Genomic DNA, 27,293 nt, shown 5'->3' with positions numbered 1-27,293 from the left:
CAGCTTGGCAGTTTATATCTACTTGACAGTCAAGGAAGTTCTTTAAATTATCTCTCTACGTTAAATGCTTCCCTCCGCAACCCCCCCACCACCCACCCTCCCCGCCACATGTATTCTCCTATGACTAAACTAAAGCTTCAATGACGTTGCAGCACCTTTTAACAGTTCATGGGGATCATTTTCTTAAAAGTATTCGACATCTATCAGAAAGTTTAAACCTTTCTTTGCATGGGGAGACAAATGTACACACTGCTACTATAAAAAAGGTGTGTCCGGTTCCAAGCCATCAAAGAAATTTAACACCTGCCTGGTTTGAAGCTTGGAAAATGTGGCATGAGGATGGTTTCTGTTCAGAAAATTTATGTAAGTCTTATAAGCAATCACAGCTGTGACTTGACCCTTGTCTGCTTAACCTTATGCTTAACATACATGCTTGTTTTTATTGTGTTGCAAGCCTTTATCCGTTTTATTTTGGTTTTATGCCTGCAGAATTTCCCTGGTAGATCACATCCAACAAAAGAACAAACTGTCTTCAGTATATTCTCGATGCTGCAAAAGAGCGATGTAGAATTTATTGGACCAGATTCTGTGAGGAGATTTGACTGACCGGTGAGCTGTCTCCACATATTCAGGGTGCTATTTCGAAAGTAGGCTCAAGCTACAGATTGAAGCCTGTTTATCAATTACGCGTGGATGTGATTTTGGAAATGCAATTATACAAGCAGCACCATAACCAGACTACTGAAAAATAATTTGTAGACTAGAATTCTGCTTTATTATTATTTTTTTAAAATTTTTTCTGTTTATTCATTAATCAGACAGTGAAACCTTTGCTTAACTGATGTCAGATAAGTTATGCCCATATAAAGGCATGTTTGACATTGCAAGATATAGGGATATCTGCAGAAGGAACTCCTTCCAGTCGCCACCTTAAAGCTGACGAACATTCTGATGAGACATCAACGAAATGCCAAAAGGTTGATGGACCAGAACGAAGTTCTGTTGCACTGGAGGCTACGGGAGAGTTCTGTATTGAACTGGCTTAGGAACTTTGACAAGGGGGTGAGTGAATGGTTGACCCTGCATCATCATTTAATAGCATAACTTGGTCATTCGCGTTCCTTGTTTAGGAATGCTAACATGGCTAATATGCAGGTTCCTCTTATCTGATATTTTGGAGCACTCCAAGGGATCTACAGAAGACACTGGTTGATCTGCTGAGCTGCCTTGAAAGTGAATTTTTGGTGTCAGCTAATGTAATATAGTTATGCTGCTTATGCATAGGTGAGGTGTGCCGGTACTTTTTGATAGAATGTGTCACTTATTTCTGATATGGTTTCTCCTGAATCTGAAAATCCTATGTTGTGTTTTCTTATAATGGAAGATTGATTGGGTATCTTGCTTTGTTAGATCGCAGCGGCTGTATCACACTTGAGAAAATAAAGATATTAATCATTGATAGCATGTGGCCTAACTTCTAAAAATCTTGGATTACAGGTGATGTTAGATGATTAAATCCCATCATCCAAGAAAAGTGAGATTTTCAGAGTGGTTATTGACTATATTTTGTATTTATTTATTGGGTATAAGTTTCAGCAAGTGCAATTGCAAGTGCAAGTGCAAGTGCCTTCTGCAATCTAATAATTTTTCATTTTTTTGATTTGCTTAATTACAGTTAATCTGAATTTTCAATTCCAAAAAACTTTTGCAGCCTGGTCCTGGTGTGCAATAACTAGAAGAATTTGGTGTTTGGCGGGGGATAATTACATGTTGATGATGTGATGCAAAGTATGTCTCAAAAACAATTACTTGTTAAAAAATACAACACTTTGGGGATTGAAGATGGTAGTTATGAGTTCGGTTATATAATAACGATTAGCGCGTAATTAACAAGGGAAAAAAATGGTGAAAATTCAGAGTTTCCAATTATTTGGGGTCAGCTATATAAATGTGATGACAATGGCCTTGAATTCTTTAAATTTAACTATAGAATTGAGACGGTTTTTTGACATCAGCGAAAAGTCAAATAAATTATTTAAAATATTTTTAAAATCAATAGTTGAATATGGAGACATGAAAATGTGATGACTATTGGTCATGAAATGTGATGATAATCAGTTATGAAAACTATGATCCTGAAGTAAACCGTGGTGCCCTTATTTGCTCAAAATGTATTTTTGTAAAAGATAGCTCTCTATTTTATTTATTTTTCATTTTTCTCAAGGGAAATCATTCTCCCGTTAATTTTTGACAGGATTAAGAAATTCTATGACTGCTAAGTCTTATTTATTATCTTTATAAAACTACTCTCAAATATAATATGAAAATAAACATATAATGAAAAGAGATTAAACATGAATACAACCCATTCATTTATCCATGAGAATACTTATCTCAAAGTTTTTAGCCTACCCAATCCATCTATGAATCATTATTTAAGAAAAATCCTTTGGCATGCAATTATTTATTTTTCAATCAATTAAATGATACAGATAATATAGGCATGCAATTATTTATTTTTCAATCATTTAAATGATACATACAGTGATAATATAGTGTTACTTAAATTTTATTAATTCAAGCAAATCAATTAGGAGGATTGGCTCCCCTCCAATTTCAATACCAGTACCAATATAGTAATTGAGATTTGAGAATTACCATTTCTTCTGCTAATAAGTTGGTGAACTATGAAATAATTAATTCATTGTCTTATTACTATCTTCTTTATAAATATGTTGGTCTACAACGACAATGAGTCCACAAAGGAATCAATTCACTGACTTATTTTGAATTAATTCACTGCCTTATTACTAAATAAACGATGACAATATTAAACAAAAACCAATTATATTGTCAATGTTAATATTATCTTAATTTTATAATACGTCTGTCTAAAACGACAATGAGTATAAAAGAAATCAATTTATTCACTTATCATTATTATTATTATTTATATTTTTAATATACCGACTTATTATTATTATTATTATTATTATTATTTTATATTTTTATAAACCTACTTATTATTATTAACGAGGATAGTTTTAAACGGAAAACCAACCGTAAACTTGCCATTTAATGGGAGCGGTAACACGGTGAAAAGATGATGTGCTTGTGGCGTAAGCAGTACGCTTGGGATGAAAAGAGCGGGAAACGAAGCTGTATATATATGTGTATATAAATCCACTTGTCATCGAACCCTTCGGTTTCTTCATTTCTTCTGATATTTCCCCTTTCCAGTGTGTGACGGCAAAGCAAAGAAGATGGACTTCACTCTCAAGGTCTCTTTTGACCCCTCTTGGATTAATTCTTTTTTATATAGTCGCCATTTTTACTCATTTTCTTTCCTCTTGCATTACATTCTTGTTTAATCGCACCTTGTTAGGGCAAACTATATCATCATGCGTATAAGATATGTACACACTCTTCTTGAAATTACGATAAGGGGTGATTTACTTTCCATTGTATTCTGTTACAGAAATATTTTGGGTATTCGACCTTCCGTCCATACCAGAAAGAGATCATTGAGAATATTTTAGAGGGAAAAGATTGTTTGGTAGTTATGGCCACTGGAAGTGGTAAATCACTCTGGTAATTTTCTTGTTTCTTTCTTTCGCCTTCTGTTTTGCTGCAAATTTGATTTTAAAGAACTCAATTACATCGCAATAAACATGTTTTCTGTTGACCCTTTTTCTTGAAATATGCAATGAAGCTATCAGGTTCCTCCGTTGATAGTGAAGAAGACTGCTGTAGTCATAAGCCCTCTCATATCTTTGATGCAAGATCAGGTTCTTTAGCTATTACCAAATTTCTGGCTGTTCTCTTGTATACGTTTTCATATATTAATATATATATATATATAGGTAATGGCTTTAAAAGAACGAGCCATAAAAGCCGAATATCTCTCTAGTGCTCAGACCAATTCCAGTGCGCAAAGCAATGCCGAGAATGGTCAATTTGATATTCTGTACATGACTCCAGAAAAGGCATGTTCAATTCCAACCAGGTAAACAATTCTGAAATGTTTCGTTAAAGAAAGATATCAACCCCTCTTCTATGTTTTACCGATGGACGTTCATGGCATTGTTGCAATGAAATTGTTTGTCTAATTTTCCTTTAACTGATTCCTATGAAAGTAATTGACGTTTGTTGTTTATTTTGGATTGTCATGATCCGGCAAGATGCAATGGAAAATACTGCTGGGACACCATAGCACATTTATTTGTAAATGAGTTTTGTGATGATGTGTTTCTCTGGTTGTTTGTCTTTCTGTATTTTTCTTTTTTTTTTTCATCTTGATATAAACATTCATAATATCATTCCACTTATTGAACTAAGAAGGGGGTGATCTATATTTTTAACAAGGCAAATCCCACCATCTTGTATTTTTGGCATTCCCAGTCTCCATGTGAATGTCTTCTGGATCTATTTAGTTGTTTGAAAAATTAACATGAAGCATGTCAATGAGTTCCAAACACTTGCCATATCTAACCTTGATCTATGTATGTATGTGTGTACATATATGTAATTATGTAGTGTGATTCTGTGTATTCAATATGTGAATTTATTTTATTTATTTATTTATTTTTGCTATGTTTTGTGCTTGTCTGAATATACAGTGTGTGCATATCTTAGCCACACAAACTCCATGCGACATTGTGTCCTGTTTCAAGTAATAAGACTTCTTTTCTGATGCAAATAAGAAGCTTCTTTTTGGTGATGTGTAACAATTAGATCTCAACTTGCTGCTCTTCTGAATGTTTTCAAATATGTAACTGATAATATTAGACTAGATCTCTATGATCTGATTATTTTTACCATTTACTTTCTGCTGCTGAATTTTTATCTACATTATGATGTGAGTTGCTGCTCTTTATATATATATATATACACACATTTTGCAGCTTCTGGTCAAAATTGCTAAGCAAGGGGATTTGTTTGATGGCAGTTGATGAAGCACATTGCATTTCAGAGTGGGGTCATGATTTCAGGTTAGTTCTTATTGCTTTGTACTACTAAATATTGTAGTTACAGATTATGAATTTTCTTGTCCATTTGAAATCTATCACTCTTTCGGCTTTCGTTGTGGATGCGGGCTTCATGGTTAAAGAAGATAGAAGGGTTATTTACACATGGGTATGCTTGTTTAACTATAAACAGAATATAAACCTGTTGTGCTGGGATTGGACTTAAAGACAGGTTGGTCTTGCTCAGTTCAGGTTGTAGTCCTGAATTTAAGGCTCCGTGTGTGTGTTTTCAGCCTGCATAATCTTACATTGCTATAGTTCTGCAGGGGTTGACACAGCGACTAGTTTATTTTCTCTTTAACTTATTAGTTGTTACCCTCCTCATTGTCCCCATAATGGGTCCCTTGTACATGTGACCTTTGTTCTGCCACCAATCTCTGACCTCACATCCTCTCTTTGATTTAAAAAATTCTTTTGAACGTCTCATTTTCTTTTAATTTCTGACTTCAAATTTTTTAATTTTTTTTTTTTTTTATATTCTCATTTACATTTTTCAGTCAGGGGCTTTACTTCTATTGGCGTAGACAAATTAGTCTTCCGAATTCAACCATTGAGCTTGATCCCAATTATTTGGAGATCAGTGATAAAAAAAAAAAAAAAATAAATAAAAAAATAAAAAAAAAAAAATAAAAAAAAAAAAAAATAAAAAAAAAAAAAATTGTTTCGCAATTCTCTTTTGAAATCATATTTCTATTCAATGGCTGTATGAATGAGCCTGGTCAAGTCGATTAAAGTAGGATGCTCAGGCTTGGTTTGAAAAACTAATGAACTGAGAAATTAGATTTGAGGTTGTCTTATTTGTCCCATGGATAGTCGGAAATGAGTCATGTTTGAGTCAATTGTCGTTGGAACTTGAGTTACTCAATTCATCTTACAGTCTTGTCGTGCTCGGCTAGCAAGCCTATTGAGCCGAGTCATTTTCTGCTTGGGCTTTGCCCTTTAGAGTAAATTCCAAAATGGGATTAATCTTGGCTCATCTATCTCATAGACACTCATCAATTAGCCTATAATTGAGCAAATTAAGAATTTAGCTTGAGTAGCTGGGTTAATCATAGAGTCCTGTTCAATTGTATGCCATCTTTCTTTTGCTGGTATATATGCTTTTTTGAAATGAGAAACAAAAATTTTGTTAATAGAGGTGGACAGGTAGAAGATGAGGGCTGATGTCCTGTAATAATCTTTAAGAATTTATTTATCTATTTGTTCATTCCTATCATCATTATTAATTTATTCTCCTTTTCCTTTTTAACATCGTATCTGAGATTTTTTTTTGTTTCACAGGGTGGAATACAAACAGTTAGACAAGTTGCGTGATATTCTCTTAAATGTTCCATTTGTTGGCTTAACGGCAACTGCTACTGAAAAGTGAGTATTTTCATTTATAAGTTGAGATTTTAAGTGTTCTTTTTGATCTGTGATAGTAGTCCATTTTATTGTTATATAGTGGATACCAAGATAATCATTGGTTTGAAGGCAAGGAGAAAACCATATAGTTATGAAGAAAGAGAATAGTGTACGAAATAATGGTGAACAAGCTACAGTGATAGCTACTATATACTAGTCACAGTTTTAGGTGTCTTTGTAGTTTTTCTCTTACCAATTTTGTTTGCTACCTTGATAGCGAGAAGAAACAATTAACTGTAAATTCATGGGGAAAATATTTTTGTTGAGATCTGACATTTGTTTCATAAGTCAATTCAATCTCCATTTAGTACAGGTTTTATCTCATTTATTTAATTTTTTTATGTTTATCTCCAGGTTATACTCTCTCTCTCTCTCTCGTAGAATTTCTTGTTTTTTGCATATAGGTATTCTTAAAGTTACCTCTTAAATCTATTATTTTATTTTGCTAGATCTTTTCTGCACTTAAATCATGAATTCTTATGAAAGCTTATCCCACTATATTGAGTTACATTGGAGTCTATCATGTGCTCCCAATGAAGTTAAAACTTGTCTCCTCCATACACAAACAAATGCATGCACGCACACACACACACACACAGTAATTGGATCACCTTCACATTTCTTTAGACTCAAGTCACTTAACTCAATGAATCTTGTTTAACCCCAAGGGGTTGGCTCAAGTGGGTAAGTCACTTGGCCCTTGTGCCTCAGAAGCATCACATGATTATTGTTTTACATGTAAAAGATTGATTAGAGTTTTCTTATGTGATGGGTAAGCTGACATCAATATGTATTCATTCCCTCTTTATCCATTTATCGGTTGTAGAGGGTTTATGATATAATTCTATTGCCCTTTTTGTCAATCTCTTTCACCTTTTGCATCCAAAATATGATATTTTGTTGGTTGTTATCCATCTTAATGCATTTAGTATTATTACAATGGTATTACACAATTTCCATATTTGCTCACTATAAATATCGTTATTCATGCCATTGCACGTGCACGTGCATGTGCATGTGCATGCACATGTGTTTAGTCATATATCACTCTCTATACTGTTATTTTGTTCTAGTTTTTTGTATACTTGTTATGAGTTTGCTTGTACTTTTTATGCTGGAAGAAAAGGTCTTCAGGTTTTTTTCATCTTTCCAGGGTTCGGAATGACATTATCAACTCCTTGAAGATGAAAGATCCTTACGTCGCCATTGGCTCATTTGATCGCAACAATCTCTTCTACTGTGTCAAATCTTTTAATCGTGGTGTCTCATTTGTGGATGAGTTCATCAGAGAAATCTCTACTTATGTTGCCAATGCTGGTTCGACTATTATATATTGTACAACCATCAAAGATGTTGAAGAGGTAATTCTATCTTTTATGGTTATTTTATCTTATATTTTTTAAAACTGTGTGCATATACATTTATGTTTACATGAAGGATAATCATGTCACATTAAATATATGCATTTGAATATGGGGTTAAGAAAATTGGGTAGGGTGGCCTTCATATGGACCATAATACCATTATATGAAGAAAGAAATATAAAGAAGATTAATCAATAAATATGACAGAAATGTTGTTCTTAGTTGCTGATATTTGGGGCACACCTTTAGTGAGAATATTACTTGAGTTATTCAGTGCTATGTGGAATAACTATTTGCTTTGTGAGTCATGTTAAATTGGACTATGAGCATTATTGACAGATGTTTTGTCATCACAATCTGGGCTCATGGGTCCTCCAGTGTTGTGCATCATTGTTTTTACATCGTGTTGAATAACATCTATAGGTGCCTTGTTATCACAATACGTGCTCATTCCTATAAGAACTTAACTCTAGTGACATTTTTTTTTTTGGGCTGTTTAAGATGCCAACTCTTGCATGCCAATGAATTGTTAACAATTGATTAGTAAAAATTTAAGCTGTTTAGAGGGAGGTATAACAATATATTTTACATTGTGATACTTCTAAATGCACTCAACGTTGCAACTATGTTTATGTTTTTTTCTTGTCCTGGTGGTTGCTATTAACCATGGTTTAGCAGCTGAAGAGTAAATTAATGATCGATCGTAGATGGTGCAATGGCAAAAAGCTGGGCTGACTAGTGTTTGGATGCATAGCTACTTCTTGCAAAACAATGCCAAAGGTTAGGTCTGTATATAGTTCCCTCCCAGCACCTTGTGTAGGCTGGAACAACAATCGGTGATGGCCTTTTAATGATAGATTTAGCCCCTTTGGCCTTTATTGTTCTTCAAATCAGACTCAGGTAGCCTGCAGTTGAACTCGAACTCGAAAAGCTGTTGATTCGATCCTCAACAAGTTTGGTTTTCCATTCGAACCACTTAAGCAGTTGATTAACTATGAGTTGGAGAGTTTGTGAATGACCACTTGGCCTGGGCACGCTCGCAGTTTGACAGCACCAAACAAATCCTTTTTTCTAACTACTTGGCTTGGGCACATTGGCAGTGATTATAAAAAATACTTAACATTTGCTATAAGTAGGGAGTGATATTTGAACCCTGGTTTTTTTTACTCCTCAATATTTTAGCATTTGTTTAGAGTAGATAATTACTGCAACTTTAGAGTAGATAATTACTGCAACTCTGAGTTGGAGAGTTTGTGAACAACCACTTGGCTTGGGCATGCTGGTAGTCTGGATATATAGATCCTAAACATATTCCACAAGTGGGGAGTGAAATTGGAACCTCGGTTCTTTCTAACTCCTCAACCTTCTAGCTTTTTTCTAGGCTACATGATTGCAGAAACTTTAGCTTTTCCACTTAATTGCTTTGTAAGTAACATTCCATAAATAATCATATAGACATTTAGTTCACCAATCAAAAATATATATTATACTAATAGATATATTTAGATCATGTATAGACACTTCTGTACCTAAAAGCTGATTCACTTGTTTCTCAGTTCATGGTTTATCATTTGTCTTACAATATTGATCTTCTAAAATGATGGTGCGGGGTCTGCGGGCCGTGCGGCTAACAATGCTCTCTTTAATCTTTATGTGGATAGCTTTGTTGGATATGATTATTGTAAATAGCTAAACTGAACCATAGGGTCTGGTTTTGATTAATACATTGTTGTCTTGATGGAGAGTAGACTTCTCATGAATTTTCATTCATTGCTTGTTGGTTCCCTATTGTGGTCCCATATTTATATGATTATATCTCAACTCAACAAGCTTTAATCCCAAGTACTTTAGGTGGGATACATAGTACCTTGTCTAAATGTTATTTGTATCCCCTTGACACTATCAATTTCAATAGGTGACTTTTCTGTGCTGGTTGTATTTGGCCTCTGATGGACATCCACCATCTCTCTCTGTTTTTTTTTTCCCTCTCCCTCAAACAGTTCTAAGAGAGTGAAATGGGACTATTTCCAACATATCTTTTACTTTTCCAATAAAGGCTTGAGTATTCTCTTTTCAATGGGGTTTGGTCATCACCATCCATAGAGTAGCAGGATGATTGGGAATATGTGGCCCATGTCAATGGGTCTTTGGTGGCTTTCTCATTTTTGTCTTGGTGCAGAAATCTCTCTCCTCTCAATTTTCTTTCCCTATTTTTTTTTTTAAATAATTACAACATATATGTGAAGAGTAATAGGCTCTATTCATTGGCTTTAATAGGCTAGGATAAATACCCATGATAGCAACCTAATCTGTGTGGTAGTCAGATGAAGCTAACCAGGCTGCATACGATATCATGCTACTGTTGTAAATTAATTAATTTATTTAGAGTATGGGGTGATTTATTTCTATATTTTAATGGACTTTCATCTTCTGTTGGATTCTAGTGTCTTATTCATGATTTTATTGTTAATTTCATGATTGATTATGAAATCATTTTTGGCTCTTCTAGCTGCATATTATTATATTATTGTTCATGATTGCTTATTACACTTTTTCATTACCATATCTTCCTTAGATTTTCAAGTCACTTCTGGAGGCAGGAATCAAGGCCGGATTTTATCATGGTCAAATGCCCAATAAAGCTCGGGAGGAGTCACACAGGTTTTTGGTGCATTTTGTTTTATATAGTTCTGGGGTAGCATGGTAGTTAAGAATTGCACAGGATATTTTCTCTTTAGTAGTCTTTACCCTTTGCAATCATAATTTTTCTTAGAAAATTTGTACTCCTTGAATAATGTGTTTTTTTTTTTTTCCCTAAAAAATAATGTGTTATTCATATTGGTGGCCTCTTGTTCTATGTTCAAAACCTCTCTACCTACTTGCCCAACCTAAAAATTTGTCAGTGCATTGATCTTCCTACTCGTTATTGCAGATCATTTATTAGAGATGAATTTTATGTCATGGTTGCCACTATTGCTTTTGGCATGGGTATTGATAAGCCGAATATAAGGTATGTGATACACTATGGCTGCCCAAAGAGTTTAGAATCTTATTCCCAGGAAAGCGGACGATGTGGTCGAGATGGTATTGCTTCTCTTTGCTGTCTCTATTATACAAGAAGTGACTTTGCCAAAGCTGACTTCTATTGTGGAGAAGCACATTCAGTATGTTAACCTGAATCTTCTTGGTTATAGATCTTACCAATGTCTTGTTGTGAAAGGTTTCTTTCATTTGTAACGCGCTACAGTTTTTTTCTCTAACACATAATTGAGGTTGTTTTTACTGAATTTGGCGGACCTTTGGCTTTTCATTTGCCAGGCAAATCAAAGAAAATCTATTATGGAGTCATTTATGGCTGCACAAAGATATTGCATGCTAACAAGTTGTAGAAGAAAATTCTTGCTAGAGTACTTTGGGGAAAAATACGTGTCTGATAAATGTGGTATGGATATTACTTGAGTCTATTGCTTTTATAGTTTGCATTTTCCTTTTTATAAAAGTTCTGTTTCTAACTTTTTAATTGAACTTAAGTTTAAGTTTCCATCATATGCATTAATTTTGTGCATGTATATTTGTTGAGTATATGTTGATTTAGTTAACTTCGTATAATGTGCTATAGTTGACCGATTAGGAACCTGTGCATGAATTGGGTACTTTAATTTAATTCTACACTGGAGACAATTAATATATATATATATATATATATATATATATATATTCTGAGAAATTTACTCTTTTACCTAGGAATTATATCCTCTTATCTATCAAGACTATGAATAAAGCAGGTAGTGTGGGTTTTGCTAATCAAATTATAACTGTGGGGCTTAAATCTTTTGTTCTATTTATATTTAGTTTTGGAGTTTGGCTGAGTAAGATATATTTAATGATTTTTAGTGAAGATGATTGGAAGACTGACAGCACCTTAGGTGGCTGATAACTAGCAGATAACTGAGCTAGTTAATTATTGTCATGATGAGGTGTTTGAGTTAGAATTTTCAGAATATAAAACAATATTTGCAACCAATATTGGAACTTGGAAAATATGCACTATTGTACCTAGATATAGTTGGTTAAGGTGGATCCTTCATGCTATGCTAATGTGGGTTAATAATTGTAATCAATCAAATGTGATGCTATTATCATAAATACCTTACTGGGATGTCTCTTGGAGAATTTTGTCTCAAGGAAAGAGGGAAGGTAGCAGGTATCCAGTTTTTGTGCCTAATTTCCCTTGGACAATAATGGCACATGGAGTATTTTCAAACAATAGCAGGGTTAATTATTGTTAGAATGTATATTCTTTATAGTGTTGGGTCATTATGTAATTACCCATAGTAGTTAGGGTTATTTTGTAATTATGTAATTAGGGTGTCTAACCCTTTTCTTATATAAGCCTTATTTAGAGGGCTGAAGAGAGGCAATACAGTATATACATTTCCTCTCAATCTCTCTCTCTCTTTCTCTCCCTATCTCTCATGAATCTGAACATGGTATCAGAGCGGTATAAATTCATGGGTGTGGGAAACAATAAATGTGTTGCCCTTGTATGAGAGCGACTGGAATCGTGAGTATATCGTCGGTGTCTTTGTCGGAAGTTCATGTCGCCGGTAGGTTGAGAACATCGTCCTTAGTCGCCGTCAGATCTGAAGCCCGTCGTTGTCGTCGTCAGATCTGCAGCCTCCTTCGTCGCCGTCAGATCTGAAGCCCCTTGGCCGCTTGTGTTGTTGCCGCGTCGATCGTCAGCAAGCTCGCCGACATCCACCGTCGTTGTTGGCAGAGGTGAAGCTTCATCGATTCGCCTTTTTTTTTTTTTTTCTTTCTTCGTAGGAAGTTGCGGAGGTTGTGTGGTGTCGCCGCTGTGTGCTCGCCGGAGTCTGTTAGTGGGTTGTGAAGGAGAACAGCCCTGTTTGGTGGCGCAGCTACACTATTCCAATCCTGGTTTACTAAAACCGGGATAACAGAGACTTGTTTTGATCCAATCCAGTTACCCAGATCCGATCCAGCTACCCAGATCCGATCCGGTTTCAGATCCGGTTCCGACTCCGAACCGCTTCAAGCTCCAACCCAGATCCGGCCCAGATTCGACCCTGCATTTTTCCCAGGTTTTTTTTTTTTTTTTTTTTTAATCCTCTCCATGGCTTCCAGTTCCGATCTCCTATCTCCTGCATCCTTTAATCCTCCCATGACTTCAGTCAAGCTTAATGGAAAAAATTACATTTTATAGGCCAAGTCAGTGGCCATTTTCCTGAAAGCCAAAGGCTTTGGCGATCATTTGGTTCAAGATAAACCCAAAAGCAGTGATGCTAATTTTAGTTCATGGGAACAAAGAGATGCTCAGATCATCTCCTTAATGCTGAATTGTATTAAAACTCATATTAGCTCCAACCTGTTATATCTGGACACTGCCAAGGAGATATGGACCCGACTCCAACAGTTATATTCTGGTGCTGGTAATATAAACAGAGTTTATGAGGTGTGTAGACAATTTTTTGATCTCCAGCAAGGGACTCACAGTTTAGAAGAATACCTCTCACGAGCAATGGGACTGTGTGAAGAAATGAATATATATCAACCTCTCACCTCTGATGTGAAAAGCATGCAGCAGCAACGTGAGGATTTTAATGTTGTTCGGGTTCTCACAGGATTGTCACAAAAGTATGAACCTGGTCGTGCACAGATTTTGGGTAGCTCTACACTTCCCTCTCTACCTGATATGTTATCCAGACTCCAGCGTGCCACTTTATCTAGTGGCTCTTCAGGCAGTACTTCCAGTGGTGTCACTGCTCCTTCTAACAGTGAACGTTTTGCCTTAGTTGTGAACCAGGGTGGCTTTCAGTCTTCTCGTGGAGGTGGTGGTGGTCGTCGTTTCGGCCGTGGCCGTGGCCGTGGTCGAGGCAAAGGCAGAGACTCCAAAATTTGAAATTTGCGGTCTTACCAATCACACGGTCAATTACTTTTGGGATCTTCACGGGAAACCGCCATCTTCTTCCTATGCACATCAAGTGACTGCTAGTGATGGGGATTCTTCTCTCTCTGCCACATCCACTGCTCCACATGTGGCTGTTGAGACTGCTATGGTCACGATTCCCCGTGATGAGTATGCTCAATTTCTGTTTCAACAACGGACTTCCATCTCATCTTCCATGGGGTCCTTGGCTCAATCAGGTAGTGCCCCTGCATGTATTTTGTCCTCTAGTCAAAGTCCCTGGATTCTTGACTCTGGCGCATCCGATCACTTGACTGGTAGTTCTCATCTCCTATCTGATTTTCAGTCTATTCCTTCCTCTCAAAGTGTTACTCTTGCTAATGGATCATCAACTAAAGTCTTGGGTTTGGGAACTGTTCCTCTTACCTCTATGTCCCTTTCTTCTGTGTTATATGTTCCTCAATTCCCTTTTAATTTGTTGTCCATTAACAAAATTACTAAATCTCTTAACTGTTCTGTAACATTTTATCCCACATGTTGTCTTTTTCAGGATCTCAAGACGAAGAAGAGGATTGGTATGGGACATGAAGTAGGTGGCTTGTATTACTTCGATCTTGCACCATCTCCCACGGCTCTTCAATCATCTTTGTCTTCTTTCCAGTGGCACTATCGTCTTGGCCATCCCTCGCTATCAGTTCTGCAGCGTCAAGTTCCCGGTCTTAGTCATGTTAAGTCTCTGTCTTGTGAAACATGTCAGCTTAGTAAGCATTGTCGTGTATCTTTTAAGCCAAGAGCTAATAATCATGTGGCTAGTCCTTTCCAATTAGTTCATTCAGATGTATGGGGACCAATAAAACATATTTCTGTTAATGGATTTCGTTATTTTGTGACTTTTGTGGATGATCATTCTCGGATGACTTGGTTGTTTTTAATGAAAAATCGTTCTGAGTTGTTTTCTATTTTTCAAATATTTCGCAAAGAAATCAAAACTCAATTTGGGTGTTCCATTAAAGTTTTACGTTCTGACAATGCCAAAGAATATTTCTCGGACCCTTTTGAGACGTATGTTCATGCCAAAGGCATCATTCATCAATCCTCTTGTACTTATACTCTGCAACAAAACGGAGTAGCTGAGCGTAAAAATCGCCATCTTCTGGAAGTCTGTCATGCACTTTTATTTTATATGCATGTTCCCAAACGTTTTTGGAGTGATGTTGTTCTTACGACATGTCATCTTATTAATAGGATGCCCTCATTAGTGCTACACGGTAAATCTCCTCACTCTGTTCTATTTCCCGACTCCGTATCGTTTAATCTGACTCCGCGGGTCTTTGGCTATGTGTGTTTTGTCCATAACCTTGGACCTGGTCTTGATAAACTCGACCCTCGTGCAACTAAATGTGTTTTTCTTGGGTATTCACACACTCAGAAGGGCTATCGGTGTTACAATCCTCATTTCCAACGCTATTTCACTAGTGATGATGTAACATTTTGTGAGTCTATCCCATATTTTTCTGATTCTACTAGTCCTCTCGATATTACTTCTGAGCCACCTCTGCCATCGGTTCCCTCTCAGTTTCCTGTTTCCGCACCTCCTCGGTCTGCTATTCCTTTGCAGGTTTATACTCGACGACCTAGACCGCCTACTTCACTCCCTCCATCTCCTTCAGAGTCTTCGGATCCGACGCCTTTACCTGATGATTTGCCTATTGCCCTTCGTAAAGGTATTCGGTCGTGTGTTACTGCTCATCCCATTTCTAACTTTGTCTCCTATCGTCATATTTCATCCTCTTTATCTTGTTTTTTATCCAAAGTATCTGCTACTTTTGTTCCAAAGACATTGCAGGATGCTCTCTCTGATTTGGGTTGGCGGCAAGCCATGGTAGATGAAATGGATGCCCTTCATCGTAATGGAACATGGGATCTTGTTCCCTTACCTCCGGGCTCCAAACCGGTTGGTTGTAAGTGGGTTTACACAGTTAAATACCTTCAAGATGGGTCTATTGAGCGGTTGAAGGCTCGTCTAGTGGCAAAAGGGTACACTCAAACTTATGGTGTTGACTATGATGAGACTTTTTCTCCTGTTGCTAAGATTTCTTCTATTCGGATTCTTATTTCAATTGCTGCCAATTGTAACTGGCCGTTGTTCCAATTGGATGTCAAAAATGCCTTCTTACATGGTGACTTGGTTGAAGAAGTTTATATGGAGCAACCACTTGGGTTTGTTGCTCAGGGGGAGTCTCGTCACACTGTTTTTCGCCTTAAAAAGGCCCTGTATGGATTGAAACAATCTCCGTGGGCTTGGTTTGGGAAATTCTCTGAGGCGGCATTAGAATTTGGTCTTAACAAATGCCAGACCGATCATTCGGTATTTCACTTGCGCACTAAAGCTGGCTTCATCTTTCTTGTGGTGTATGTAGATGATATTGTGATCACAGGTGATGATTCTGCAGGCATTGCTAAGTTGAAGTTGTTTCTGCAAAATTGGTTCCACACTAAAGACTTGGGTAAACTTAGATACTTCTTAGGTATTGAAGTTGCTAGATCCAAGGAAGGTATAAGTTTATCTCAACGAAAATATGTGTTGGATTTGCTAGAAGAAACGGGTATGTTAGGTGGTCGTCCGGTTGATGCTCCTATGGATTCAAATACAAAACTTGTGTCTGATGAGGGTGATCTATTTAATGACCCAGGCAGATTTCGTCGCCTTGTTGGGAAATTAATTTACCTCACTATCACTCGACCTGATATTTCATATGCAGTTAGCGTTGTAAGTCAGTTTATAGGAGCTCCTAGAATGCCACATTGGATTGCTGTTCTTCAGATTATCCGATATCTCAAGCGAGCTCCAGGTTTTGGGTTACTATACCATTCAAATGGTCATCTCAGGGTGGAAGGTTTTACAGATGCTGACTGGGCTGGTTCTCCTTCAGATAAGAGATCTACTACAGGCTACTGTATATTTGTAGGAGGAAATCTTGTTACATGGAAGAGTAAAAAGCAAACGGTGGTAGCTCGATCTACTGATGAAGCTGAGTACAGGGCAATGCAATGACACATACCACTAGTGAGTTGACATGGATACAAAATCTTCTAAAAGAACTTGAGTTGACAGTTGAAACTCCTACTCCATTGTTCTGTGATAACCAAGCAGCAGTTCACATAGCATTGAATCCTGTATTTCATGAGAGAACCAAACATATTGAGGTTAATTGTCATTTTACTCGGGAAAAAAATATTAAGTGGTAGCATCTCTACTCCATTTGTGAAGTCTGAAGATCAACTAGCTGATATGTTTACCAAAGTACTGGGTCATAATTGGTTAAAGACTATCTATTCCAAGCTGGGATTATTTGATATATATTCTCCAGCTTGAGGGGGAGTGTTAGAATGTATATTCTTTATAGTGTTGGGTCATTATGTAATTACCCATAGTAGTTAGGGTTATTGTGTAATTATGTAATTAGCGTCTCTAACCCTTTTCTTATATAAGCCTTATTTAGAGGGCTGAAGAGAGGCAATACAGTATATACATTTCCTCAATCTCTCTCTCTCTCTTTCTCTCCCTATCTCTCATGAATCTGAACAATTATCACCTCCATGAACAATGAAAGTGTTTTCAAAGAAATAGCTTGACGGAACAAAGATTTGAAAAACCAGTAATTTACCCTCCAGAAACCTATCAAAACAAAGCTTCAATCAGAATAAACTGCAAACATGATTTAAAACCCCTATTGATACCTTTACAACTTGTCAAAAGTAGTTCTCATGCTGCCTGGGTCGTCTTCATGTGCAGCAGAAAGTGCTTAATAGTAAGTTGGGAATAAATAAATGTAAGAATGACATTGGACTTACAGTGATGATATATAATAGATTTGTGAAGCAATTATAGAAACATTAAAGTTTTTTCAAGAGGGCAAGTTTGTTGATTGTTTAATCAATTAATAAGTTCTTTCCCCCTTACTTTCAAATAGTATTTTGGATTGCAAGCTTATTGATTCGACCTTAAAAATCTCTCTCTCTCTCTCTCTCTCTCTCTCTTTTTATTTTTATTTTTATTTTTATTTTTTTTTAAGATTTTGCTATAGTTTATCATTTTAATGAGTTTCCAGTGATTTTCAAATTCTTAATCATAGAAGTGAACTTTTAGAAAAAATTTATCTGTGGTTAATTTTTCTCATCACAGGAAAGTGTGATAATTGCACCAGCTCAAAGAAAGAGAGTGACATGTCAAGAGAAGCATTTCTTCTAATAGCTTGCATACGGTCATGTGGGGGTAACTGGGGCCTTAATATGCCTGTGGATGTTCTTCGGGGATCTCGAGTAAGATTTTATATTTTAATTTTGCTCGTGTCTCCAGGCACAAGATCAATTCAAATTCTTGAGCATGTAATGTTATCATCACCTATTATGCTCTGTTACTGACTAAATACATGTTTTTGACTTCTTTTTCAATGCATGAAAAGCAGGCAAGGCAATGGTTCTTTTCGTAACCAGAATTGATTAACCAGTATCTAACACTTTTATTACTTTTCTGAAGACAACAGTGAATGTACTTTTTAATTACTTTGTAGAACTGAATAGTTTCTCCATAATTTGCACCACTGCAACAATAGTTACATTGAGAAGTTGATTAGGTTTCTTGTGTGCTGAAGATTTAGACAATGTCCAATCGAATGCTGGCAATCTGTTTTTGTTGGATTTTAAATTTTCTGTTGCTTGCTTGTCCCTAGATACTCTTGTGAAGGATGGGCTGCTTGTTATTTGAAAATGCTGTGATAGGTCACTGAAAATTTTCACAACTTGGAGATCTGTTATCTGATAAATGGTGAAATTTTTTGAGACGAGGCTCTTGGACATGGTATTTCATTGAACTTGGAAATTATGTGTGATAACGGTGTAATTTGATGAACTAGGATTGTTCAGCAAGATCATGAAGATGGAAAAGATGCAGAAGGGATGTAGGAAATGCTTTAAGTTACTTGTACATTATAGGTGATATTAATAGCTTTATTAAAGAAATGGATGGAATAGACGTTTGCATAATTGTTTTACCCATGATTGTGATCGATTCTGGATTTGTTTTCTTCCACAATGACAATTTCTGTTTGTTTTACTTGAACTCAAATGCCTGATTAAAAAGCAAGTTTTATCGTGTTTTTCTTTTAAAAAAAATCTATTTTATGGATTGTCTTATTTTATTTTTCCTTGCTGATTGAAGACAGATTTGTAATCCTTAGTCCAAATGTTTGCATAAGGCGTTCTGAGTAAAAGTTGAAAAAACTTGTCTCTCATTGTGGAGTGGGATTTATGGAGAAAAGTGATATCCACCTATATCTTGGAAGTTCCCTCCCCTCCAACAATATTTACAATGCATCATCTTCTAAAAGACCTAAAAGGCTATTCCACATGATGGGATCACTTATCTATTATTTGACTTAATTTTGTCTTGAAATGGTTTAGTTGCCTGCCACTTTTTAAAATGGTAAGATTCTTTTGAAGCTGTGCCCTTTCAGTGGAGCCACGTCCCTAGTAATGCTCTCTTTGTATCTTGATTAGGCACGAGTTTTTTTACACAGTTAGACTACTACAAAGAAAGTTATCTGTTCTGCAGTAGAAGTTGTTCATAAACTGCAATAGTGTTATATAAATTTTTGCCAAGATTTTTATCCTTTTTTCCTTCTATTTATTTCATTTCAACATTTGGTTGGTGCTCAATTAGCTCTGTTTTCATACTTTCCTTTCTTTGTGGGTTGCAGTCCAAAAAAATTCTTGATGCTCAGTTTGACAAGCTTCCATTTCATGGCCTTGGGAAAGAGTTATCAGCAAATTGGTGGAAATCACTGGCCTACCAATTGATTTCCTATGGTATGTAAAGGGATCTTCTTGTATAAAATAATTTAGTGCTAACCAGGCTTCTTACTCCGTTGCATTCTGGTGCTGGCTAAAACACTCCGGTTGGTGCATATTGTTTTTCAAGTTTCAACTAGATGGGGTAGTAGTGAGCCTATGGTTTCACAATAGTATTAGCATTTCCAGAAGCAGGGGAACACCAGAAAGTAGGTTTTTTTATATACAGTAGTGCATAAATTCACATGTTTGTATGGTTAATCTTAAATGGACGTTGAATTAATTTGGAAGCAGTATGTTTCATGTCAAAGATGAAAATAACAATGCTCCCTGATCCAAATTAACAAAGTATGGTACTAAAATGTAGAATCTTTTTTTCTTTCTTTAAAAGCTTATTTGCTGTAGACTAGTTTTACATTTGAATAATTTTATATTAGTGATAACACTAATCAGTTTCAAGATTTTCTCTCTCAATTGGGCTGATTTAAATTAGTCATGTATTTTCTTGTGCTGTTAATATTTTTTGCTTGTTAATTAATAAATAAATAAAAAATCTCTCTTTTTCCCTAGAATTTCATAGTGTTTCCTATTTATTTTTTTCGAACATTTGTAGTTGATTTTGATGCTTCATTGAGTTGGATAATTTCATTTTGTTACTTTCATTACTAGGTCTTCCATTTTGATTTACCATGCTATTTGTTCTTTCTCTTTCATCCAAATTTTTTTAGTAATGATGTTATCCTAAAAACCCTTAAAAGCTTCTTCTTCCCTTTTTTTTTTTTTTTTTTTTTTAATTTGTTGACAAGTTTTACATTTGAATAAGTTTATAAGGTATGATCACCCCTACCGTCATCCTCCATTGGCAAGAGTACAAAGTTTTCCGATCCACTCTCTTACAACAAGAATGTTGCACAGAGTTTTTCACTTCTCTCAATTGGTTTGATTTTAATTATTCATATATTTTCTTGTGCTGTTATCATTTTATGATTATAATTAAAAATATCACTATTTTTCCCTAGAATTTCAATGTTTCCTATTTATTTTTCCAAATATTTGTAGTTGATTTTGATACTTCATTGAGTTGGATAATTTCATTTATTATTTTCATTACTAGGAGGTCTTCCATTTTGATTTACTATACTATTTGTTCTTTCTCTTTCATTCAATTTTTTGTTTAATGATGTTATCCCAAAGACCCTGATCTGTCCAATTTAGGTTCCAACTTTAACAAATTGTTTAATGCTATGTTCCAGTTGCAGTGTCATATCTATGATTGGATGCTAATGATGTATGCGGCCATGGTTAAAACTTTTGTTTCAACAATTGATGTTTTATGTCAACAAAATTAGGAATATTTATATAAAAAAAATACCTTGGAAGTGACTAAAGTTTTTGAAGAAATTTGGAATCTATGGAGTGCTTTTGGGAAGGGTGAAGTAGATAAACTTATTTAGGAGCTTTTTTTTTAAATATATTTTATAAGTATTTAGGAGCAAATTTTCGCAAAAGGATTATAGAGTCTTTTGAAGGTTAACATTTCCACAGAGGAAAAAACAATGTCTAACCAATGTGATAAGAAAACATGGATGGGAGAGTAAAATTTTGTATATAATTCATCAGTATTGATGATCATGCTTAGCTCTCTCGTTATTCATAGACCATAGGCTGGCTTTATTACCTAGAATATGCTCAGCAGTTTGATATTGAGCATCATCCATGTGTTTGATCGTCTTTATGTCAACTGGAAACAAAAACCTCTCATTGACTCTTAAGTTTTTCATATCTAGGCGATATTTTTGAAGCTTGGAACATTTGGATGAGTACTGCTGATTGCCTTGGATTTTTACGAGTGTCAGTTGAAAGCATTAAATTCTGATAAAAAGGCTTTTGGTTGTTTTGACTGGCACATTTGAATTTTTTTGGTAGTTAAAGGGGAATAAAAATCAAGGCTATATACCATGTGATAGAAGTCAGAACATGCTGATCGAAGTGATCTCTAAAGTGACCACAGGGTCAGATCCCAGGATTTCCAACCTCTCTTGTGAACTCCATTTTCAGATAGATTTCAGAAACATTTTGAGAAGTAGGAAGAGCAGATGTCAGAACATAACTGAAAGAGGTTTGAGGAACGGGCCATGGTTCAATAATTTGCATTAAGTTCCATGACAATGGAGTGACAGGTTGTTCCTTAAGAGACGCAATGGCATCATGAATAAGTTATATCTATCCATGAAAGACTGCAACTCTAGCCAAGCTGATATTTTAAGTTTTGGAGAGAATTAGTTTAAATCTTTTCTATTCAGATGCGTTCATAATGGATAACAGTTTGTAAAGAGATCATGAACTACAATATAAGATTTTACCATTAAGGAAAATAATTATGAAAAAAAAGATAAGAAAAAAGAATGGAATAGTTGTCAAATAATGTGATGAATTTTAGTTATTGCATCCACTGTTTAATGATCAGAATTTTTTTTCTTTTTCTTTATTTTTTTTTTTTTTTTCTGGATACATCATAAATTCCACTCATTTATTGTCCCATATCAAGTTTATTTGTTTTAACCATTCTTGATTATACACACCACTTTCTTGTTTCAATAATGTTACAACTTGATGCAGGCTATTTGATCGAGACTGTTAAAGATATATACAGAACCGTAAGGTAGATTGTTTTCTTTCAAATGTTTTAGAGCATGAGTTATGCATTTGTAGCATGCTTTCCCCCTTGTTATCCTCCATATAGCATTTTAATATCAGCACGTCATCTACTATCAATTATGGGAACTTCACTGCTGTAGCCAGTAAGATATAATTCTGATGGATACATTGAGAGTGATGAATATTTTTCCATGGACCAGTGTAAGTGCAAAAGGAAGACAGTTTCTGAGCTCTTCCACGCCTGATCATCAACCCCCACTGCTCTTGCCGGTGACTAGTGAAATGGTCAGCGATGAGGAAAATAGAAACACATTAGGTAATGTTGGAGAGTTCAATGGTTTGAATTCTATGGAGTATGAAGGATTGTCACAGGTTGGTACTTCTAACATGCCAAAGTGAAGTGCATATGAAAAGGCTAAATCGTTTTCCCATACTTTTTCTACCTCCACTTTCTTTATCATTTTCATCCACTCTGCCTGTCATATTATTACTAAATTAGGCACTTGGAAATGTACCACTTCTTTCTTTTATATAGTCAATCTATGTCCTATGGTTTGTCTGGAAAAATGCACTATCTTTACCACAATTTTCTGTTTAAAATTTGCTCCCAGAAGAATGCTTGTTGCATCCCAGCTTTAATATGCTTGAATAAAAGTCAGATTAAGACTTTATGATTGGTTAATGATATATTGTCTCAATTAGGCTGATTGTCTTTCTTTCACGCGCTTCTTTTTCATTCCCTCAGCAGTGCAATATTTTTGGTCAATATCTGTTTACTTACGTGTGTGTTTTTTCCTTATTCAGGCTGAGACACAACTCTATAACTATCTTTTAGAAGTAAGAATGAAGCTTGCAAGAGCCATTGGAACTGCTCCGTAAGTTATTGTTATTCTATCAATAGGTTCAGCATCTTAGTGTAATTCACTTTATGACTTCTTACGAAAGCAACTATTATCCAATAAACAAAAAAACTATTCTTTTTCCGTCACTTAAAATTTTCTACTTTGCAGATATGCTATATGTGGTGATCAAACATTGAAAAGGATAGCATTGACAAGGCCATCTACTAAAGCGAGGCTAGCGAATATTGATGGTGTTAACCAGGTATTTCAGAATGATTGAAATTTTGATTCGGATTACTTGTTAGAGAAGACTAAAACTTTAATCTTTACTAGGCTGGATATTGCTTTCCTTACGAACTTTGTCAGTTCTAAAGAGTGTTCATCCTGAGTCTGTCATTCAAACATATACTTGGGGGTTTCAAGTGGGACTTGTTTTTTAACCTCGGGCATATGAGAGTTCAGGGTTGGCTAATACAGATTGATTTCATACTATATTTAAGAGATTGTTTTTGGATATTGTACCTTTCTTAGAGGACTCGGGTTCTTTAGAGAAGCAAAGAAACATGCTGGTGGAAGTCAGGATGGGACTCAACGCACATGCACCCCACGTGGTCTGCACTTACTTTAGGCATGGACAAAGGGTAGAGGAACAGATTTAGGATTACTTTGTTTCTTATTTTAAGGATTATTCCTTATTTCTAGGGATTTGTTATTTGTACATTTTTTTTTTCTCTGTAATATTTAGTAATTGGGGTTTGCCTATATATTGGAGTATACAGAACTTTCTTCCCAAATTTCTGCTCTCTGTTTGTTTCTCTATCTCCTCGTATTCTCTCTTTTTGGTGATTTCCTTTTCTCTTCCTCTCCTGGATCAATTTGATATAAAGCTCAGTCTATTCTGTATAACAAATTTTGATGATAATGAGGCAGCTGCACATTGCCACATAAGGTTCTCAAAGTTGACCTCTTTATTGGTATACTCTACCTCTAACTAGTGACCTCTATTTTTTTAACTGATGATCTCTGCCACTATCTGGCAATCTTTATGTCTAGTTTCGCCGACTTCTTTAAAGGCATGTAATCTTCAACTGTGCCCGTCCTCTGAACAAGAATCTAATTGTGAATTGTGAGAACCTCCTCTCTGTGGACAAGTCTTGCCAACTGTGTATACATGGCAAGGACTTCTCCTTGGTTAAGTCTTGGTGTGAGGAGCTCTTCTTCTCAGATGAGCTTTGCTTAAAGATTGTGACAATAACCTTTTCTCCTTAGCTAAACCTTTATGTGACTCCTCATAAAAGTATTACTTGAAGAAGCTCATAAGCCCAATTGAAGATTATCATGAGAATGTTCTCTCTGCGAATAAGCCTTGTTGAAGAATTAGAAGATCAACGGGAAACAGGAACTTCTCTCATGGACAAGCCAAGGCCAAAAAGCACCCCGATGGACCTCATCTGAGGCACTGCTTGACTTGGGATCAGGTCTTTAGAGACTTGTACAATCCTTCCCGGGTTCTAGGCGGCATTTCTCTTAGTGACAGAAGTCCCAAGTGTAAATGTCCATTACGTGTCCACTTTGACTCCTGAACCTACATTAGAGGTTGAAAACACTTGCATATTTTAAGACCTTTACGTTAGTCGAAGCTATAAATCATCCAGTTCTGTAAATGTCAAGCAGACCTCTAGGTTTCTACCTGACTTCTTGTACCTAGGTTGACTTTGGGCAAGGCTTTGGCCTCCTAAAGTATCTGGTGATTTGTGTACTATGTGTCTGACCAATTTATGGATATTGGTGTTTTTGAGTTGCTACAGTTGCTTCCTTGGGAGAAATTGGGGAGTGCACATTAAGTTTTTATTGTACATTGTGATGAGTCTGATGAAAAAGCACCCACAAGTTTTGCGCATAATGCAGTCAGTTGATATGACAAATAGATCAAAGCTTTTTGGCATTTATCATGAACTTTTTACAGGATTCCTAGTACTTGATGTTCGCTTTGATGAACAATTAGCAAATGCCCAAGTAAAGGCAAGAGAAAGATCTGTAATCATATGATCTTAGTCTAGCTGGGAATAAGAAAGATCTACCTATCAGCTTGAAGAGCAGTATTGATGAAGTAGCTCTTCCGTATATGGAGGAGTGTGACCAAACAAGGAAGCACTCAAGGAGAGTTCGGTTTCTGCTACTTTTTGGTGGGGACTGGCAGCACCCTACACCCGCTTTCCCCTTTCTTAAGTAACAACTGGAAATAGATTACAATGCTTCTTCCCCCCTCCCTTCTCTTTATCATTGAATTCTTTGATGATTAAACTAAAGCTTTAATGATGTTACAGCACTTTTTAACAACGCACGGGGATCATTTTCTTCAAAGCATTCGACATCTATCACAAAGCATAAACCTTTCTTTGGATGGGGAGACAAGTGTTCACAACACAATTACAAAAAAGGTGTATCCGGTTCAGAACCATCAAAAAAATTTAACACCTGCCAAGTTTGAAGCTTGGAAAATGTGGCATGAGGATGGTCTCTCCATTCAGAAAATTGCTGTAAGTCTTATAAGCAATCACAGCTCTGACTTGACCCTTATCTGCTTAACATACATGCTTGCTTTTATTGTGTTGTAAGCCTTTATCCATTTTATTTTGATTTTATGCCTGTAGAATTTCCCTGGTAGATCACATCCAATAAAAGAACAAACTGTCTTCGAGTATATTCTCGATGCTGCAAAAGAGGGATGTAGAATTGATTGGACCAGATTCTCTGAGGAGATTGGACTGACCCATGAGCTGTCTACAGATATTGAGGCTGCTATTTTGAAAGTTGGCTCAAGAGACAAATTGAAGCCTATTAAAAACGAATTACCAGAAGAGGTGAGGTCTATCAATTACGCATGGATGTAATTTTAGAAATGCTATTATACAAGTAGCACCACCATAACTAGACTTTTATGCACCATAACTCTGCATTCTAAAATACTTTTATGGACTAGAATTCTGCTTCTTTTTTTCCCGTTAATCAGAACAATGAAACTTTTGCTTAACTGATGTCAGATAAGTTATGCCCAAATAAAGGCATATTTGACAAAGCAAGATTTAGAGATATCTGTAGAAGGAACTCCGCTCAGTCACCACCTCAAGGCTGATGAAAATTCTAATGAGACGTCAGAATTACCACCAAGATCCAATCTACCATGCAACCTAAAAGAAGAACCTCCCAAACTTGAAAGACCAGTTGATGGTGTGGTTGGCGATTGCTATTCGGAAAACAGTGGAGCAGTTACTGTTCCCATTGTAGTAAGCACAGGCATGAAGCAACCCTTAATTTATATTGATGATGTACTTTCCTCAACGAAACGCCAAAAGGTTGATGAACCAAGAGAAAGTTCTGTTGCACTGGAGGCCACTGAGAGTTCCATATTAAACTGGCTTGGGAACTTTGATGAGGGGGTAAGTGAATGGTTGACCCTGCAGCATCATTTAAAAGGCATAACTTTGTCTTTCGTGGTTCTTGTTTAGGAATGCTAACCTGACTAATATGCAGGTTCCTCTATCTGATATTTTGGAGCACTTCAAGGGATCTACAGAAGAGACTCTGGTTGATCTGCTGAGCTGCCTTGAAAGTGAGTTTTTGGTATTTAAGAAAAATAATCTGTATAAGCTAATGTAATGTAATACGGAGTATATAGTTATGCATAGGTGAGGGACAAGGATTTCTTGTGCAGGTAATAGTTGATAGAATTTTTCCGTCACTTAATCGTGATGTTCGACGATTGAATCCCATTTTAAAAAGTGATTTTCAGTGTGATTATTGACTATATTTTGTATTTATTTATTGGGTATAAATTTCATCAAGGGAAGTGCTTGTACCTTCTGCAATCTTAGTATTTTCTGATTTGCATAATTACTTTGATTTAATATGAATTTTCAATTCCTAAAAACTTTTGCAGCCTGGTCCTGGTTCAAAACCATTACCTTTAATTTTTTTTTTTAACAATTTGGCGATTGAAGAGCATATGAGGAATTTCATTTCGTTTCTTGGTTGTGTTGAATAAGTTGAGCGTGAATAAAAATGAGAGGTTTGTTGTAACTTTACAAAACATTGAGAAAACTTTTTTGGGAAGAAAGTATAATCAGTATAAAGGGAAGGTAGAAGTCAAAATTTTCATTTCCTTCATTAGGAGGATCAGTTGAATTCTATGTTGTGATTAGGCGTGCGTAAAAGAGAACAA

At 35.9% G+C, this 27,293-nt stretch overlaps 1 protein-coding gene across 1 annotated transcript; it reads left to right on the top strand.

Moving 5' to 3' along the window:
* The first annotated feature begins 3,207 nt into the window (after positions 1-3,207).
* LOC132269235 (uncharacterized) lies at positions 3,208-26,936 on the top strand. The gene is made up of 20 exons (XM_059770360.1): positions 3,208-3,281; positions 3,479-3,591; positions 3,713-3,788; positions 3,864-4,006; positions 4,905-4,991; positions 6,309-6,392; positions 7,585-7,792; positions 10,371-10,456; positions 10,728-10,959; positions 11,114-11,237; positions 17,908-18,044; positions 19,481-19,589; positions 22,191-22,233; positions 22,430-22,601; positions 23,034-23,104; positions 23,240-23,333; positions 25,399-25,611; positions 25,726-25,935; positions 26,116-26,511; positions 26,606-26,936. The coding sequence occupies exons 1-20, from the start codon at positions 3,264-3,266 to the stop codon at positions 26,729-26,731; spliced, it is 2,742 nt and encodes a 913-aa protein (XP_059626343.1). The 5' UTR covers positions 3,208-3,263; the 3' UTR covers positions 26,732-26,936.
* The last annotated feature ends 357 nt before the right edge of the window (positions 26,937-27,293 follow it).

Source organism: Cornus florida, unplaced genomic scaffold, assembly GCF_030987335.1.
Source record: "Cornus florida cultivar Cherokee Brave unplaced genomic scaffold, ASM3098733v1 CherokeeBrave_3.0.0_Hap2_Chr08, whole genome shotgun sequence".
In the NCBI taxonomy this organism is placed as follows: Eukaryota; Viridiplantae; Streptophyta; class Magnoliopsida; order Cornales; family Cornaceae; genus Cornus; species Cornus florida.
The sequence above is the reverse complement of the archived record's forward strand: the minus strand, read 5'-3'. Positions and strand labels throughout refer to the sequence as shown.

Excerpts from the sequence above, each read along its gene's own strand:
- LOC132269235 (XM_059770360.1), top strand. Across the intron at positions 7,793-10,370 it reads CCATCAAAGATGTTGAAGAG|ATTTTCAAGTCACTTCTGGA; the intron begins GTAATTCTATCT and ends TATCTTCCTTAG. Across the intron at positions 23,334-25,398 it reads ATATTGATGGTGTTAACCAG|CACTTTTTAACAACGCACGG; the intron begins GTATTTCAGAAT and ends ATGATGTTACAG.